Here is a 20,972-nt window from a genome sequence, read left to right on the forward strand (position 1 = left end):
TTTCTACCAAAATAGTTAAATTATTTCCATTAAAAATATCCATTTTTATCAAGAAAGTTAATTGTTAACCAAATTAGTGAATTTTCTACAAAAAAATTAATTTTTGAACTAAATAGTTCAATTTTCTAATAAACAGTTGAATTATTTTGACAAAAATAGTTTGATATTTTACGAAAAAAAGTATAAATTAAAAAAAAGTTAATTTTCAACCAATAGTTGAATTTTTACCGAGCTGTTAAAGTTTCAACATAAAAAGACGAATTTTCAACAACAACAAAATTTAATTTTTAACCAAATAGTTTAATTTTCTTCCACATTATAGAATTTTCAAACAAAAAAAGAATTTTCTAAAAAACACTTTTATTTTTTATGAGAAAATATGCCAAACAAAAATTTAATTTTTAACCAAATTGTTGAATTTCAACCAATAGTTGAATTTTTTCCAAACTTAAAATTACAAAGCAAAAAAAATTTGCAAAGAGAAGATTCATTCTTAAATAGAAATAGTTTAATTTCCTATCACATTGTTGAATTTTTACGCCAAAAGACTATTTTTTTAAATTGTGGGCTAATCGAAAAATTCGGCTAGAATAGTTTTTAAATATATTTGGTATCTAGTGAAAATTTTGAATACAATTTTTTGATCTATAAAAAATTTTTTTTCTACTTTTTGAAAAGTATATAACTTTTCTAATTTGCGTCAAAATTAAAATTGTATTTTCAGATTTTGCAAGTCTTTTATCCATCTTTAAGAAACTTTGACTAAAATTTATAAAATTAAAAAAAGAAATTTGAAAATTTTGAAAATGCTCTAATTTTTTAAATTGTGGGCTAATCGAAAAATTCGGCTAGAATAGTTTTTAAATATATTTGGTATCTAGTGGAAATTTTGAATAAAATTTTTTGATCTATAAAAAAAATAATTTTTTCCATTTTTTGAAATTTTCAAATTTTTGAAAAGTATATAACTTTTCTAATTTTCATCATAATTAAAAATTGTATTTGGATAATTTGTAAGTCTTTTAACCATCTGTAAGAAACTTTGACTAAAATTTATAAAATGCTATAATTTTTAAAATTATGGACTAATCGAAAAATTCGGCTAGAATAGTTTTTAAATATATTTGATATCTAGTGGAAATTTTGAATAAAATTTTTTGATCTATAAAAAAATAATTTTTTCCATTTTTTGAAATTTTCTATTTTTTGAAATTTTCAATTTTTTGAAAAGTATATAACTTTTCTAATTTTCTTCGAAATTAAAAATTGTGTTTGAATGATTTTAAAGTCTTTCATCCATCTATAAGAAACTTTGAGTAAAATTTATAAAATTTGAAAATTTTGAAAATGCTCTAATTTTTAAAATTGTGGGCTAATCGAAAAATTCGACTAGAATAGTTTTTAAATATATTTGGTATCTAGTGAAAATTTTGAATAAAATTTTTTGATCTATAAAAACATAATTTTTTCTATTTTTTGAAATTTTCAAATTTTTGAAAAGTATATAACTTTTCTAATTTTCATCGAAATAAGAAATTGTGTTTGAATGATTTTAAAGTTTTTTATCCATCTATAAGAAACTTTGACAAAAATTTATAAAATTTGAAAATTTTGCAAATGCTCTAATTTTTTAAATTGTGGGCTAATCGAAAAATTCGGCTAGAATAGTTTTGAACTATATTTGGTATCTAGTGAAAATTTTGAATAAAATTTTTTTTTTTTTTTGAAAAAATAATATTTTCTATTTTTTGAAATTTTCAAATTTTTGAAAAGTATATAACTTTTCTAATTTTCATCAAAATTGAAAATTGCATTGGGATAATTTGCAATTCTTTTACCCATCTATAAGAAACTTTGACAGAAATTTCTATAATGTAGAAAAAAAAATTGAAAATTTTGAAAATGCTCTAAATTTTTTCAATTGTGGGCTAATCGAAAAATTTGGCTAGAATAGTTTTCAACTATATTTGGTATCTAGTGGAAATTTTAAATACAATTTTTTTATCGATAAAAAAAATAATTTCTTCTATTTTTTGAAATTCTCAATTTTTTGAAAAGTATATAACTTTTCTAATTTTCATCAAAATTAAAAATTGTATTTGGATCATTTGCAATTCTTTTACTCATCTATAAGAAACTTTGACTAAAATTTATAAAATTTGAAAATTTTGCAAATGCTCTAATTTTTTAAATTGTGGGCTAATCGAAAAATTCGGCTAGAATAGTTTTTAAATATATTTGGTATCTAGTGAAAATTTTGAATAACATTTTTTGATCTAATAAAAAAATAATTTTTTCTATTTTTTGAAATTTTCCAATTTTTGAAAAGTATATAACTTTTCTAATTTTCATCGAAATAAGAAATTGTGTTTGAATGATTTTAAAGTCTTTTATCCATCTATAAGAAACTTTGACTAAAATTTATAAAATTTGAAAAAAAAATTTGAAAATTTTGCAAATGCTCTAATTTTTTAAATTGTGGGCTAATCGAAAAATTCAGCTAGAATAGTTTTTAAATATATTTGATATCTAGTGGAAATTTTGAATAAAATTTTTTGATCTATAAAAAAATAATTTTTTCCATTTTTTGAAATTTTCAATTTTTTTGAAAAAGTATATAATTTTTCTAATTTTCTTCGAAATTAAAAATTGTGTTTGAATGATTTTAAAGTCCTTTATCCATCTATAAGCAACTTTGAGTAAAATTTATAAAATTTGAAAATTTTGAAAATGCTCTAATTTTTAAAATTGTGGGCTAATCGAAAAATTCGACTAGAATAGTTTTTAAATATATTTGGTATCTAGTGAAAATTTTGAACAAAATTTTTTGATCTATAAAAAAATAATTTTTTCTATTTTTTGAAATTTTCAAATTTTTGAAAAGTATATAACTTTTCTAATTTTCATCGAAATAAGAAATTGTGTTTGAATGATTTTAAAGTTTTTTATCCATCTATAAGAAACTTTGACAAAAATTTATAAAATTTGAAAAAAAAATTTGAAAATTTTGCAAATGCTCTAATTTTTTAAATCGTGGGCTAATCGAAAAATTCAGCTAGAATAGTTTTTAAATATATTTGATATCTAGTGTAAATTTTGAATAAAATTTTTTGATCTATAAAAAAATAATTTTTTCCATTTTTTGAAATTTTCTATTTTTTGAAATTTTCAATTTTTTGAAAAGTATATAACTTTTCTAATTTTCTTCGAAATTAAAAATTGTGTTTGAATGATTTTAAAGTCTTTTATCCATCTATAAGAAACTTTGAGTAAAATTGATAAAATTTGAAAATTTTGAAAATGCTCTAATTTTTAAAATTGTGGGCTAATCGAAAAATTCGACTAGAATAGTTTTTAAATATATTTGGTATCTAGTGAAAATTTTGAATAAAATTTTTTGATCTATAAAAAAAATAATTTTTTCTATTTTTTGAAATTTTCTATTTTTTGAAATTTTCAATTTTTTGAAAAGTATATAACTTTTCTAATTTTCATCAAAATTAAAAATTAAACATTTCTACAAAAATATTAATTTCGAACCAAATAATATATAATATAATAATAATAAAATTTGTAACCGACAGGGAAATTTTTAACAAAAAATTTTTTTATTTAAAATTCAAATTTTCCGGTAAAAAATAGAAATTTTATTCTACGAAAATAGTTGATTTTTCAACCAGAAATATGAATTTGAAAAAAATGAATTTTCAATCAAATAGTTAAAATTTTAAACAAAAACAGATGAATTTTCTATGGAACAAAATATTGTTTTTTCTTCCGACTAAACAGTTGAGTTAAACAAAAAGATGAAATTTCTAAAAAAAAAACAAAGATGAATTATGAACCCAAAAAGACAACATTTCTATAAAAAATTAATTAAAAAAAAATGCATGAATTTTTAATCAATAGTAACATTTTTAACAAAAGAGTTAAAGCTTGAAGCCAAGAGTTGAATTTTTTACAAAAGTTAAGAAATGTTTACGCGAAAATACAAATTTTAAATAAAAAAGTTAAATTTCAATCCAAAAAGAAGAAATTTCAATAAAAAGGTTAATTTTAACCAAGTATTTTTATTATTTCTACCAAATTAGTTGACTTTACAACCAGAAATGTGAATTTGAACAAACTGAATTTTCAAACAAAAGAGATGAATTTTCTACAAAAACGATTAATTTTGTATGGAAAAAATATTCTTTTTTCAACCCAATAAGACAAATTTTCTACAAAATAGTGTTTAATTTAGCAAATTTGAACCCGAAAACATTAGTTTTCAACTAAATATTTTTATTATTTCTACCAAAACAGTTGAATTTTTATCAATAGTCGAATTTGTAGCTACCTGTTAAAATTTTCGCTCAAAAAAAGGAATTTTAAAGAAGAAAGTTCATTTTTAACCAAAAAGTTTAATTTTCAAGCCAAACAACGATTTTTCTACAAAGCATTTTAATTTGTTACCGGAAAATACGAATTTTAAATGAAAAAGTTAATTTTCAACCAAATATTTCTATTATTTCTACCAAAATAATCGACTTTACAACCAAAAATATGAATTTGAAAAATAGAATTTCCAAACAAATAGTTAAATTTTAATAAGAATAGTTGACTTTTCAAACAAAAAAGATGCGATTTCTAACAAAACAAGATGAATTTTTAACCCAAAGACCCGAAAATAGGAATTTTAAACAAAAAAAGTTTAATTTCAATGAAAAAGACGAATTTTCAAAAAAAAAGTTCATTTTCAATAAAATACTTAAATTTTGGACCAAATAATTGAATTATTTCTATAAAAACATTTGACTTCTCACTAAAAAAATATGAAAATTATACAACACAAGGTGAATTTTAAACAAACAAAAAAAACAAATTTTCTACAAAAATATTAATTTTTAAACAAATTATTCTTGAGTTTTTACCAAACTATTAAAATTTTTACTCAAAAAGACTAATTTTTTACCTGAAAATATGAATTATAAACAAAAAAGTTAAATTTAAAAACAAACTTTCAACAAAAATATTAAGTTTTAACTAAATTGTTGTTGAATTTTTAACCAACAGTTGAATTTTTACTAAACTATCAAAATTTCTTGGAACAAAAAAAAACAATTTTATACAAAAACATTAATTTTAAATAAATTATTTTTGAATTTTTACCAAACTATTAAAAAATTTACCCAAAAAGACCAATTTTTATAAATCATTTCAATTTTTAGCCGAGAATATGAATTTTAATAAGAAAAATTAAATTTCTATGAAAAAAGATGAATTTTCAACTAAAAAGTTAATTTTTTAATCCAATACTTGACTTTTTGCCTCATTGAATTATTTCTTCTAAAATGCTGGATTTTTCACTAAAAAAGATAAGATTTTTGAAACACGAGATGAATTTTGAACCAAAAAAAAAAAAAAAAACGAATTTTCTACCAGAATATTAATTTTTAACTGAATTATTAATAAATTTTTAAACAATAGTTGAATTTTTACAAAACTATTAAAATTTCTACCCAAAAGGATGCATTTTTAATAAGAAATTTAAATTTGTTACTATTTGTTATTTCTACAAAAAAAATTTGATTTTTCACTCAAAAAAGATGAAATTTCTAAAACCAGAGATAAATTTTTAACCCAAAAAAAAAACAATTTTCAGAAAAATATTTTAATTTTTTACCCGAAAATATAAATTTTAAATAAAAAAATTAAATTTCAATTGAAAAAGACGAATTTCCAACAACAAGTTCATTTTCAATCAAATACTTGCATTTTTGCCCTGATTGAATTATTTCTACTAAAATATTTGATTTTTCATTCAAAAAAGATAAAATTTCTAAAACCCGAGATGAATTTTAAATAAAAAAAAAAGAATTTTCAACAAAATATTTCAATTTTTTTCCTGGAAAATATGAATTTTAATCGAGAAAGTTAAATTTCAATGCAAAGAGACGAATTTTCAACTAAAAAGTTCGCTTTTCATCAAAGATTTGAATTTTCGCCTAATTTAATTATTTCTACAAAAATATTTGATTTTCACTCAAAAAATATGAAATTTCTAAAACACGAGATGAATTTTGAACCAAAAAAAAAAAAGAATTTTCTATAAGAATATTAATTTTCAATCAATAGTTGAATTGTTATCAAAATATAAAAATTTCAACCCAAAAGGGTGCATCTTTAATAAAAAATTTAAATTTTTTACCCGAAAATATACATTTTTAAACCAAAAAGCTCAATTTCAATAAAATATTTAAATTATTTCTTCAAAAATATTTGATTGTTCATCCCAAAAGATGAAATTTTTAAAACCCGAAAACGAACTTAAAAAAAAAAATTATTTTTAACCAATAGTTGAACTTTTGCTAGACTATTAAAATTTCTACCAAAAAAAAAAAAAGAATTTTCAACAAAACAGTTTAATTTTATACCGGAAAATATGAATTTTTAACAAAAAAGTTAAATTTCAATGCAAAATGAGGCATTTTCAACTAAAAAGGTAATTTTTAATCAAATACTTAAATTATTGAACAAATAATTGAATTATTTCTACTAAAATACTGGATTTTTCACTAAAAAAAGATGAAATTTCTAAAACATGAGATGGATTTTGAACCCAAAAAAATGAATTAAAAAAAATATATTAATTTTTAACCAAATTATTGTTGATTTTTTAAACAATAGTTGAATTTTTACAAAACTGCTAAAATTTCTACCCAAAAAAACGAGTTTTCAACCAAACATTTCAATTTTTTACCCGAATATAAATTTTATACAAGAAAGTTAAATTTCGACCAATTATTTTAATTATTTGTACAAAAATATTTTATTTCTCACTCAAAAAGCTGAAATTTCTGAAACACGTGATAAATTTTGAACCCGAAAAAAATTTTTTCTACAAGGATATTCATTTTTAACTAATAGTTGAATTTTTACTAAGCAATTAAAATTTCTATAAAAAAAAAAGCAATTTTCAAGAAAACATTTAAATTTTGTACCAGAAAATATCAATTTTAAACAGAAAATTTTAATGCAATAAGACGAATGTTCAACAAAATTATTATTAAATTTTTAATCAATAGTTGAATTTTTACCAAACTGTCAAAATTTTTACACCAAAAAAAAAAAACGTAATTTCAAAAAAACATTAAAATTTTTTACCCGAAAATATGAATTTTATACAAAAAAGTTCAATTTCAATGCAAAAAGACGAACTTTTAACTAAAAAGTTAATTTTTAATCAAATACTTCACTTTTTGCATGGTTATATTATTTCCACAAAAACATTATTTTTTAATTAAATAATAAAATAATAAATATTTTACTCGAAAATATACATTTAAAACAAAAAAATTAAATTTCATCGCAAAAAGGCGAATTTTTACCAAGCATTTAACATTCGTACAAAAAAAAACAGGATTTTCAACAAATATTTAAATTTTTTTCCTGGGAAATATAAATTTTAAACAAAAAAGTTAAATTTCAATGCAAAAATATGAATTTTCAGCTAAGAAGTTCATTTTTAATCAAGTACTTGACTTTTCGCCTAACTGAATTATTTCTAAAAAAATATCTGATTTTGCACTCAAAAAAGATGAAATTTCTAAAACCCGAGATGAATTTTGAACCCGAAAAAAAAAAAAGAATTTTGAACTAAGATATTCATTATTAACGAAATTATTGGTAAATTTTTAATCAATAGTTGAATTTTTTCCAAATTATTTAAATTTTTTACCCGAAAATATGAGTCTTTAACAAAAAAGTTAAATTTCAATGCAAAAAGACGAATTTTCAATAAAATACTTGACTTTTTGCCTAATTGAGTTATGTGTACTAAAATACTGGATTTTTTTACTAAAAAAAGATGAAATGTTTAAAAGAAAAGATGAAGTTTGAAGCCCAAAAAAAATGAATTTTCAAACAAAAATATTAATTTTTAAATAAATTATTGATGAATTTTTAAACAATATTTGAATTTTTATCAAGTTGCTACAATTTCTATCCAAAAAGGCGAGCTTTCAACAAAACATTTCAATTTTTTACCCGAAAATATAAATTTTAAACAAAAAAGTTTAACTTCGACCAATTATTTTAATTATTTCTACAAAAATATTTGATTTTACACGCAAAAAAGCTGGAATTTCTAAAACACGTGATGAATTTTGAATTCGAAAAAAACGAATTTTCAAGAAAACAGTTCATTTTTATTTGAATACTTAAATTTTTTACAAAATAATTGAATTGTTTCTACTAAAATATTTAATTTTTCACTTGAAAATGCGAAAATTATAAAACACAAGATGCATTTTGAAGAAAAAAAAAAACGAATTTTCTACAAAAATATTAATTTTTAACTAAATTATTGATGATTTTTTCACCAATAGTTGAATTTTCATCAAAATATTATAATTTCTACCCAAATGGATGCATTTTTATTAAAACATTTAATATTTTGCCCAAAAATATGAATTTTAAACAAAAAATTCATTTTCAACCAAATATATGAATTATTTCTATACAAATATTTGATTTTTCACCCAAAAAAATGAAATTTTTAAAACCCGAGATGAGTTTTGAAAAAAAAAACAAGTTTAGAAAAAAATATTAAGTTTTAACCAATAGTTGAACTTTTACCAAACTGTTAAAATTTCTAAAAAAAAATGTCAACAAAACATTTCCATTTTTTTTCTTGAAAATATTATTTTAAACAGAAAAGTTAAATTTCAATCCAAAAAGACGAATTTTTAACTAAAAAGTTCATTTTTAAGCCAATACTTGACTTTTCGCCTAATTTAATTATTTTTACAAAAATATTTGATTTTTCACTCAAAAAAGATGAAATTTCTAAAACACGAAATGAATTTTGAAGAAAAAAAAAACGAATTTTCTACAATTATATTAATTTTTAACTAAATTATTGATGAATTTTTAACAAATAGTTTAATGTTTACCAAACTATTAAAATTCAACCCAAATGGATGCATTTTCATTACAACATTTAAAGTTTTTACCCGAAAATATAAATTTTAAACAAAAAATTACATTTCAACCAAATATTTGAATTATTTCTAGAAAAATATTTGATTTTTCAATAAAAAAAGTTGAAATTTCTAAAACCCGAGATGAATTTTGAACCAAAAAAATAAAAAGAATTTTCAACAAAAATATTATTTTTGAACGAAATTATTGGTAAATTTTTAACCAATAGTTGAACTTTTATCAAACTATTAAAATTTCTGCAAAAAAACAAACAAAAAAACAACGAATTTTCAGAAAAATATTTAAATTTTTTACCCGAAAATATAAATTTGTAACAAAAAAGTTAAATTTCAATGCAATAATAAGACGAATTTTGAATAAAACACTTGACTTTTGGCCTAATCGAATTATTTCTACTAAAATACTGAATTTTTTACGACAAAAACGATTAAATTTCTAAAACCTCGGATGAATTTGTAACCCCAAAAAATGAATTTTCAAAAAAAAATTAATTTTTAACCAATAGTTGAACTTTTACCAAACTATTAAAATTTCTATAGAAAAAAACGGATTTTTAACAAAATATTTTAATTTTTCATCCAAAAATATGAATTTTAAACAAAAAGGGTAAATTTCAATGCAAAAAGACGAATTTTCAACAAAAAATTCATTTTCAATCAAATACTTGGATTTTTGGCCAAATAATTGAATTATTTCTACTAAAATACTAAATTTTTTACTAAAAAAAATATGAAATTTCTAAAACACGAGATGAAGTTTGAACAAAAAAAATTAATTAAAAAAAATATATTAAGTTTTAATCAAATTATTGTTGAATTTTTAAAGAATAGCTGCATTTTTGGCAAACTATTAAAATTTCTACAAATAAAAAAAAGAATTTTCAACAAAATATTTCCAGTTTTTTCCTGGAAAATATTAATTTTAAACAAAGAAGTTAAATTTCAATGCAAAAAGACGGATTTTCAACGAAACAGTTCATTTTTAATCGAATACTTAAATTTTTTCACCAAATAATTGAATTATTTCTACTGAAATATTTAATTTTTCACTTAGAAAAGCGAAAATTATAAAACACAAGATGAATTTTGAAGAAAAAAAAAACGAATTTTCTACAATTATATTAATTTTAAACTAAATTATTGATGAATTTTTAAGAAATAGTTTAATGTTTATCAAACTATTAAAATTTCTATCCAAATGGATGCATTTTTATTAAAACATTTAAAGCTTTTACCCGAAAATATAAATTTTAAACAAAAAATTCTATTTCAACCAAATATTTAAATTATTTCTAGAAAAATATTTGATTTTTCAATAAAAAAAAGATGACACTTTTAAAACCCGAGATGAGTTTTGAACAAAAAAAAAATTAATTTTTAACCAATAGTTGAACTTTTACCAAACTTTTAAAATTTCTACAAAAAAAAATATAATTTCGAACAAAATATTTTCATTTTTTCCTCGAAAATATTAATTTTAAATAGAAAAGTTAAATTTCAATGCAAAAAGACGAATTTCTAACTAAAAAGTTCATTTTTAATCCAATACTGGAATTTTTGCCTAATTTAATTATTTCTATAAAAATATTTGATTTTTCACTCAAAAAAGATGAAATTTCTAAAACACGAGATGAACTTTGAACGAAATTATTGGTAAATTTTTAACCAATAGTTGAACTTTTACCAAACTATTAAAATTTCTACAAAAAAAAAAAAAAACAAACAAAAACAACGAATTTTCAGAAAAACATAAAAATTTTTTACCCGAAAATATATATTTTTAACAAAATTGTTAAATTTCAATGCAATAATAAGACGAATTTTGAATAAAATACTTTACTTTTTGCCTTATTGAATTATTTCTACTAAAATACTGGATGTTCACTGAAAAAAAAAATATGAAAATTTTAAAACCTGAGATGAATTTTTAACTCAACAAAAATTACTTTTTAACCAATAGTTGAACTTTTACCAAACTATTAAAATTTCTACAAAAAAAAAAACAAACAAACAAAAACAACGAATTTTCAGAAAAACATAAAAATTTTTTACCCGAAAATATATATTTTTAACAAAATTGTTAAATTTCAATGCAATAAAACGAATTTTGAATAAAATACTTTACTTTTTGCCTTATTGAATTATTTCTACTAAAATACTGGATGTTCAGGTTTTAAAATATGAAAATTTTAAAACCTGAGATGAATTTTTAACCCAACAAAAATTAATTTTTAACCAATAGTTGAACTTTTACCAAACTATTAAAATTTATACCCAAATGGATGCATTTTTGTTAAAACATTTAAAGTTTTTACCCGAAAAAATGAATTTTAAACAAAACAGTTGAATTGTAACTAAATACTTGGATTTTTGAGCAACTAATTGAATCATTTATACCAAAATACAATAAAAAAAAAGTATTTTTACCAACTGTTTAAAATTTCAACCAAGTAATTGAATTTTCGATAGGGTGATTTTCTCACAAAAAAGAAAAAAAAAGATTAATCATTTATTTTAAAATGCAATAAGCCAGAAACAATCTTTTTTCAGAATGTCCAGCTAAATTTAGTTTCCAAATTTCCGGATTTCCCGGTTAGATTTTAAAGTACCTATACAAAATAAAAAAATAAAATAAAAATTATCGTAAAAACTTTCATGTGGAATTTTTTCCCAGGGAATAAAGGTAGGAACAATAAATAATTCTCAAAGAAAAAAGAAAAAAAAATAAGAAAAATACATTTTATTCGAAAGAAACGTCTAAATCTTTAACCGTCTAATCACAATAGGAATATTTCTCACAACTTAACAACACCTAAAACAGACGACTATACATTTTATAATTTCCTCCACTTCTACCTATCAACACTTTTTTTTTTTTTGATTTCTTTCCTTCCCGAAGAGAAAAAAAAATATATAAATACACCAAAAACTATATTAGAGTCCTTATAAAAAAAATGTGCGCAACACATGTTATTTACAGGAAAAAAACCGCAGTCCACATCAAAATATATATATAAAAAAAAAATAAAGAAACTAATGTCAATTCATCGCATCAGTAACGATTCGTTTCTTAATCTAAATCAACAATCCAAACCAGAAAAAAACGTACGAATTGTAGTATAGCTAGAAAAGCGTCACTTACCGACCGAGTAAATTTTTTCTCCTCTGCTTGACTAGAGAAATCTGCTTTACCGACCGATCGGTCGGTAAGTGACGCTCTCGCAGCTATACTACTAAAAATCAAAATTTAGTAAACGAACAATTCTGGAAAGTGGATTTCGTAGGCCGGTGTTTGCGACGGCTTGCTGTCAGATGGTGTACTTCCTGGAAGCGAATTGTTTCTCGGTTCTAATGTTAAGGAATTAAATATCTCCGAAAGTTTGTTCTGTAAGATGTCGTGCTGAAAAAAACATGTTTTTGTTTTTTTCTTTTTTGTAAGAGAAATTAGAATTTTTGAGAAATTGAAAAAAGAAATACCTTCGGTTGTGTTTTGTTGACAAGATCTTCGAAGGGCGCCCTCTGGAAGAGTTGTGAAATCTGCACTCGTTTTTCTTCTTCTATTACCTGAGCGTCGCTATTTTCTGTCAATATTCGCTTCATGCTTTCGAATGTCAATTCCTCGCCAGGCAATTTCTAATGATGAGGATTTTTTTTAAAATAAATAAATGCAAAAAGACCGCAATCAAGAGAGAAATACGGTAATTTTTTGCACGAAAAAAGGGGAAAGATGAAATATTGATTTTAACATTTGCAAAAGAAGGATAAATCTGAAATAATAATTGATAATGTTCTTTGCAGAATCAAATAAGCTTTAATGTTAAATCAATTTTTTAAAAATAATCATTCAGTTTAAAGGAGAAAAAATTGAACTTTAGAACGATTCATTTTTAATATTTAAAACTTTAAATTACTCGATGATATATGTAATTTTTCAAAAAATAAGAAAACGAATTATTCAACAAATGAATTGAACGAAAAAAAATTTTTTTTATGAAAACAGTTGAATTTTTAATGAAATAGTTCAATTTTCAACTGAAATAGATAAATTTTCAATAATATTCAAATAAAAATGGCTGCATTTTCAGCTAAAAAAATAATTTCACATAAAACAAAGCGACTTTACAAAAGAAAGTTAGATTCTCAAATAAATCGTTTAATTTTTGACCAAATAGTTTCACTGAAAAAGTTAAATTATAACTAAATAGTTTAATTGTAAAGTTACAACGGAAAAATATTAAAGCAAAAATGGAATATCTACATTTATAGATAAAAAAAAAATAATTTCCAAAAAAATGTCTAAAAAAATAGTTAAAATTTCAAATAAATTGTTTAATTTTTAAACAAATACTTTCAATTTTCTACCACAATGATCGAATTTTAATCCAAAAATATGAATTTTTAATAAAAAAAATTAATTTTATACAAAAAAATGGATGTTTTCAACAAAATAGTTAAATTTTCAAATAAATAGTTTAATTCTAAAGTTATAAAGGAAAAATATTAAACCAAAAATGGAATAGCTATATTTTCAGATAAAAACATAATTTTCCAACAAACAAAAAAAAGAATTTATAAAAAAAAATACAAACTATTAAAATTTCTACCAAAAATGATGCATTTTTAATCAAACATTTAAATTTTTCACCCAAAAATATAAATTTTAAATTAAAAAGTTCAATTACAATCAAATATTTGAATGATTTCTATAAAAATATTTGATTTTTCACTCAAAAAGGTGAAGTTTCTAAAATCCGAAAACGAATTAAAAGAAAAAATATTAATTTTTAACCAATAGTTGAACTTTTACCGAACTATTAAAATTTCTAGCCAAAACGATGCATTTTTAATCAAACATTAAAATTTTCCACCCAAAAATATAAATTTTAAACAAAAAAGTTCAATTTCAATCAAACATTTGAATGACTTCTATAAAAATATTTGATTTTTCACTCAAAAAGATGAAGTTTCTAAAATCCGAAAACGAATTAAAAGAAAAAAATATTAATTTTTAACCAACAGTTGAACTTTTACCAGATTATTAAAATTTCTACTAAAAAAGACACATTCTTAACAAAACTTTTTAATTTGTTACCGGAAAATTATGACTTTTAATCAAAAAAGTTAAATTTCAATGCAAAAAGACGAATTATTAATAAAAAATTTAGTTTCCAACCGATAATTTTTATTATTCACACCAAAATAGCTGAACTTCATACCAAAAATATAAATGTTGAAAAAGGTGAATTTTTAATCAAATTGTTTAATTTTTCAACCAAAATTTTCTATGGAAAAATATTCTTTTTTCATTTTTTTTGACAACATTCTTTTTAATTTTAAAGTTACAAGGGAAAAATATTAAACCAAAAATGGAATACCTACATTTTTAGATCAAAAAATTAATTTTACACACAAAAAAACACGATTTTATCAACAAAGTAGTTAAATTTGCAAATAAATAGTTTAATTTTTAAGTTATAAAGGAAAAATATTAAACAAAAAATAAAATATCTACATTTTCAGATCAAAAAATTAAGTTTACACAAAAAAAGACAAACGATTTTATCAAGAAAATAGATAAATTTTCAAATTATTTAATTTTTAACCGCAGTAGTTGAATTTTGATCCAAAAATATGAAGTTTTAATAAAAAAAATTAATTTTCAACCGAATAGTTGAATTTTAAAGTGTTTAATAAAAAAAAAAATTTTAAACACAGTAGTTAAAATTTAAATCAAGCAGTTCATTAAAAAAAATGAATTCTCAACAAAATAATTAATATTAAATATTAAAAAATATATATTTTTCCTTTTAAATGAAAAATAGTTTAATTCCACCAAAAAACATGAATATTCAATAAATTAGTTTAATTCTGAACTTAAGTAGATTAATTTGCAACCAAGCAATTGCATTTTTAACCAAAAAGGATGAATTTTCAAACAAAAAGATCAATTTTTAAATTTTCTACCAAAAAGCACGAATTTTCAACAAAATAAATTTATTTTTATCCAGAAAATATCAATTTTTATATTAAAATTTTAATTTTTAACCAAGCATGTAATCATTAAATGCTCAGATGAAAAGAATAATTTTAAATGACAGAAAACCCAATTTTTAACCAATGAAGTTAGACAAAAAGGACCAATTTTTGACAAAATAGTTAATTTTCCACTCGTAAAGGAAACCCATTTATCCAAAAATTGAATAGCTACATTTTCAGAAAAAAAAAATTATTTCACACATAAAAAAAAACGAATTTTCAACGAAAAAAAAAAGAATTTTTTAATAAAGTAGTTTAAATTTAAATGAAGTATAGTTGATTGAACTTTTTTTTTAACAAAACATCTAGAGTAATTTTTTACCAAAAAATACGAATTTTAAATAAGATGTATGAATTTTTAACGAAGTAGTTGAATTCTCAACCAAAAAAGATACATTTTTCACAAAAAAATAAAAATGTTAGAAAAATTAATTTTCAAAAAATAGAATAAATAAAAAAAGATTTTCAAACAAAATAGTTAAATTTTCAACCAAAAAGACGAATTATCAAATTCATCTTTTTGATTGAAAATAGAATTATTTTGTTAAAAATTCGTCTTTTTTAGAAAATAAATTAATCTAATGGCTTCAAAATTCATCTTTTGGTTGAAAATTAAACTGAATTGTTGAAAATTCTTTTTTTTTTAATGAAAATTTTAATATTCCATTTTTGGTGAAATTTTAACTATTCGGTTGAAATTTTATATATAGTTTTTTTGGAAATTCACGTAATTTGTTCAAAATTCGTCTTTTTTTATCAGAAAAATTAATCTTTTGGCTTGAAAATTCAACTTTTTCGTTGAAAAATAAACTATTTCGTAAAAAAAGTATTTTTTGTTGCTAAAAATAATTTTTTTTTAAACTGAGAATTCAAATATTAAATTTTTGGTAGTTATTGTGTCTTTTTAGTATAAAATTTAAAGATTTGGTTGGAAACTGAAAATTTTTTGTAAAATATTTAATTAATTGATTAAAAATTCTGCCGTCATATTTCAAATTTCAAATTCAATTCTGAGAAAATAGTATATTTAGTGTCATTTTTGTCAAAAATTCTTGTTTTTTTTTGTTGATAATTATTATTTCTTTTAAAATGAAAACTTAAGTATTCTATTTTTGGTGGAAAATTGAACTCTTTTAATTAAAAATTCAACTAATTCGTTGAAAATTAATATATTTTATTTGAAATTCGTCTTTTTTTGGCAGAAAATTAATCCTTTCGATTGAAAATTCAACTAATTGGTTAAAGTTTCATCTATTTTTTTGAAAATTCATGTATTTACTTAAAAATTCGTCTTTTTGGGAAAAAAATCTACTGGCTCGAAAATTCATCTTTTGGGTTGAAAGTTGAACTATTTTGGTGAAAAATTTAACTATTTTGTTTGAAAATCGTTTTTTTTTTGTTGTTGAAAATTAATTTTATTTTAGCTAAAAATTTCAATATTACATTTTTGAAGGTAAAATGATCTATATATGTGAAAAATTCAACGATTTGGTTAAAAATCGTGTATTTTTGGGGAAAATGTGTCTTTTTTGGCAGAAAATTAGTTCAAAAATTCAATTAATTGGGTTTTTTTCAGAATTCATATATTTTGTTGAAAATTCTTTTTTTTAATGAAAATTATTTCTTTTTTAACTTTTAATTTAAGTCTGTTTCGTGAGAAAATTAATCCTCTTGTTTAAAAATTCTGCTCTTTCATTAAAATTTCATCTATTTTGTTGAAAATTTATGTTAGAAAATAATTTCTATTTTTTTGATGATTAATTTTTTTAACAGAAAATGAAAATATTCTATTTTTTTATTTTAAATTTATCTTTTTAGTTTAAGATTCAACTATTTGGTTGAAATTAGAACTAGTGAATTAAAAATTAATGTTTTCGATTTAAATCTATAATTTTTGTTGAAAATTCATGCCTTTGGTTAAAAATTGAATTATTTGGTAAAAAAATCGTTTTTGTGGGAAAAAAAATTATTTTGAAATGGCGAACGTAACTATTTCATTTTTGGTGGAAAATTCACTTGATTTGTAAAAAATTCGACTTATTTCGTAAAAAATTATTTTTCTACTGGCTTAAAAGTTCAACCTTTCGTTGAAAATTAAACAATATTGTTTAAAATTCTTTTTTTTTAACTGAAAATGTAAATATTCGGTTTTTGGTGGCAAATCAATCATTTGTTGTTAAAAATTCAACTAGTCGATTGAAATTTCTTATATTTTGTTTGAAAATTCACTCATTTTGTTGAAAAAATCAACTATTTCGTTTAAATTTCATATATTTTGTTAAAAATTCCACTATTTGGGTAAACATTCGGGTATTTTGTTCATAATTGGTCTTTTCTAATAAAAAAATAATTCTATTGACTTGAAAATTCATCTGTTTTGTAGAAAATTCAAGTATTTTATTACAAATTCTTTTTGTGTTTGTTAAAAAAATATATTTTTTTTTAAACTGAAAAAGTAAATATTCGATTTTTGATGGAAAATCAATCATTTGTTGTTGGAAATTCAACTAGTCGATTGAAATTTCTTATATTTTGTTTGAAAATTCACTCATTTTGTTGAAAAAATCAAGAATTTTGTTAAAAATTCATCTTTTTTGACGAAAAAATTAATCTACTATTTTTTTTCGTTGAAAATTTTTTTTTAATTTAAAATTTACATATTCCATTTTTGATTGTTAGATTATCTTTTTATTTCAAAATTCAAATATCTGATTGAAAATAGTATCTTCACTGTTATTTTTTTCCGAAAAAATAGCTATATAGGGTAAAGACTGAATGACGTATTTTGTTAAAAATTAGTCTTTTTTTGGTAAGCAATTAATCTACTGACTTGAAAATTTATCTTTTTGGTTGAAAATTGGATTATTTGGTCAAAACTTCGTTTCTTTTTTAGTAGAAAATAATTTTCTTAAATTTATTATTTTTTGGCAACTGCAAAATTTAAATATTCCGTTTTTGGTTACAAATGTATCTTTTTTAGTTATAAATTCAACTACTTCGTTCAAAATTCATGAATTTTATTTAAAATTCGTCTTTTTTGGCATAAAATTAATCCTTTCAGTTGAAAATTCATCTTATCGGTTCAAAATTAATTTATTTTGTTGAGAATTGAACTATTTGGTTCAAAAATCACGAATTTTGTTCAAAAATTGGTCTTTTCTGATAAAAAATTAATCTCCTGTGCTGAACATTTTGTTGTTGAAAATTAATGTATTTTGTTACAAATTCTTTTTTTGTTTGTTGAAAATTATTTTTTTTTCTGCATGAAAATTCCTGGATTTTATTTAAAGTTTGTCTTTTTCAGTATAAAATTAATTCTTTTTAGTTAAAAATTTAACTATACGGTTTGAATTTCATTTATTATGTTAAAAAATCAACTATTTAGTTTAAAATTCACGAGTTTTGTTAAAAATTTGTCTTTTCTCATAATTTAATTTTTGGACGAAAATTAAACTATTGTGTTAAAAAAATTTGTTTTTTTTTTGTTTTTTTTTTTAAATTATTTTTTCTTTGTTGAACTATTTGATTTAAAAAATCTTTTGTCTTCACTGAAAGACTAAATGTACCATCTTTTTTGTTGAAAAATGAACTATTTAATTAAACAGATTTTTTTTCTTTGAAAATAATTTTTTGTTTTAACTGAAAATATAAATATTCCATTTTTAGTTTTTAGATTAGCTTTTTACTCAAAAATTCAACTTTTAGATTTAAAATGCATGTATTTTCTGAAAAATTCTTCTTTTTTGATAAAAAAATTAATCTACTGGATTATAAATTCATCATTTTCGTTGAAAATTGAATTATTTTGTTAAAAATTGTGTTTTTTTTAATTCTGTTTTTTCCTTTTTGTTGAAAAATTAATCCACAGACTTGAAATTTCATTTTTTTTTCGTTGAAAATTCAACTATTTTGTTATAAAATCTGTTTTTACCGAAAATTTAAATTTAACATTTTTGGTTGCCAATGTCTTTTTTTTTAGTTGAAAATTCATCGTTTTGGTTGAAAATCAAACCATTTTTTTAAATTCTTTTTTTCGTTGATTTTTTTAAAGGAAAATTTAAATTTTCCATTTTTGCGTGTTAAATTATCTTTTTAATCGAAAACTCAACTATTTGATTGAAAATGCATGTATTTTCTTAAAAATTCTATTTTGGTGAAACATTAGTCTACTGGCTTGAAAATTAATTTTTATGGTTGCAAATTACAATATTGTGTTGAAAATTATTATTTTTTAACTGAAAATTTAAATATTTCAATTTGGGTAGAAAATTAATCGATTGTAGTTAAAAATTTAAATATTTGATAGCAATTTCATATATTTTGTTGAAAATTCACGTATTTTGTTAAAAAAGATTTTTTTTGGTTGAAAATGATTTTTGTTTTAACTGAAAATTTAAATATTCCATTTTTGGATGTTAATGTATCTTTTTTTTAGTTGAAAATTCATGTCTTATCTTAAAAATTCGCCTTTTTTGGGAAATAAATTAATCTAATGGCTTAAAAATTCATCTTTTTAAATGAAAATTAAACTATTTTGTTACAAGAATCTTTTGTTTTCACTGAAAATTTAATTGCAATGTATATTTTTTAGTACAAAATTAATCTTTTTGGTTGAAAATGAAACTATTTAATTGAAAATTCATGCTTCTTTTTACAATTATTTTTTAGTAAAAAATTAATTAACTAGTTTCAAAAATTATATTTTTGGATCAAAATTAAAATATTGTGTTAAAAATTATATTCTTTTGTTCAAAATTCTTTTTTTTTTAACTGAAAATTTTAATGTTCCAATGTTGGTGGAAAATTAATCTATTGTAGTTTTTTTTTGGAATTTCCTATATTTTGTTGAAAATTCACGAATTTTGTTAAAAGTTTGTCTTTTATAGTAAATAAATTAATCTAGTAGCTTGCAAATTTATTTTTTTACTTAAAATTGAAATATTTTGTTGAAAATTCTTTTTTTTTTTCGTTAAAAATGATTTTTGTTTCAACTAAAAATTTAAATATGCCATTTTTGGATGTTAGATTACCTTTTTATTAAAAAATTCAACTATTTGATTCAAAATTCTTGCATTTTTTCAAATCTTCTTTTTTACCAAAAAAAATCAACTGACTTGAAAAATGATCTTTTTGGCTGAAAATTAGAATATTGTATTAATAAATATTTTTTTTGTTAAAAATGTACCTTTCATGATGAATAAATGAATCTGGTGGCTCGAAAATTAATTTTTTTAAACTTGAAATTGAACTATTTTCTTAAAAATCATTTTTTTTTGTTCAAAATGATTTTTGTTAAGTATTCTAATGTTGGTGGAAAATTATTTTTTTCTTGTTTCTTTTGTAATTTCATATATTTTATTAAAAATTCATCTTTTATGGTAAATAAATTAATCTAGTGGCTTAAAAATTTATTTTTACATTTAAAATTGAATTATTTTGTTAAAAATTTTTTTTTCTTCAATTTTTTAACTAAAAATTTAAATATTCCATTTTTGGTAGTTAATGTATCTTTTTCAGTTTAAAATTCATATATTTTCTTAAACATTGGTCTTCTTTGGGAAATAAATTAATCTACTGGCTCTAAAATTCATTTTTTTTAAACTTAAAACTGATATATTTTGTTACAAAAAACTTTAATATGCTATTTTTGGTTGTTAGATTATCTTTTAAATTGATAATTCAACTATTTAATTAATAATTCAATTTGGTGGGAAATTAATCTAATGGCAAGAAAATTAATCCTTTTAAAAGAAAATTAAACTTTTTGTTAAAAATCCTTTTTTTTTTGTTAAAAATTAAACTATTTTATTAAAAATTCTTTTTTTATTTGTGAAATATTTTTTTTTAACTGAAAATATAAATATTTTATTTTTGGTTCTTATATTATGTTTCTATTTGAAAATGTATTTTTTTGTCAGAAATTCTTCTTATTTTGTAAAAAAGTTTTTTTTT

General features: G+C 20.3%; 1 protein-coding gene across 3 annotated transcripts in view; it reads right to left on the reverse strand.

Moving 5' to 3' along the window:
* Positions 1 to 11,924: 11,924 nt before the first annotated feature.
* Positions 11,925 to 20,972, reverse strand: part of LOC117172182 (protein EFR3 homolog cmp44E) — an 87,757-nt gene continuing 78,709 nt past the window's right edge. For all 3 annotated transcript variants that reach the window (XM_033360018.1, XM_033360022.1, XM_033360029.1), the window contains 2 exons: positions 12,462 to 12,617; positions 11,925 to 12,384 (listed from right to left, as the gene is read on the reverse strand). In XM_033360018.1, coding sequence (XP_033215909.1) covers positions 12,232 to 12,384; positions 12,462 to 12,617 — 309 coding nt within the window. In that variant the 3' untranslated portion in view covers positions 11,925 to 12,231. The remainder of the gene's footprint in view (positions 12,385 to 12,461; positions 12,618 to 20,972) is intronic.

This window comes from Belonocnema kinseyi, chromosome 1 (genome assembly GCF_010883055.1).
Source record: "Belonocnema kinseyi isolate 2016_QV_RU_SX_M_011 chromosome 1, B_treatae_v1, whole genome shotgun sequence".
NCBI lineage: Eukaryota > Metazoa > Arthropoda > Insecta > Hymenoptera > Cynipidae > Belonocnema > Belonocnema kinseyi.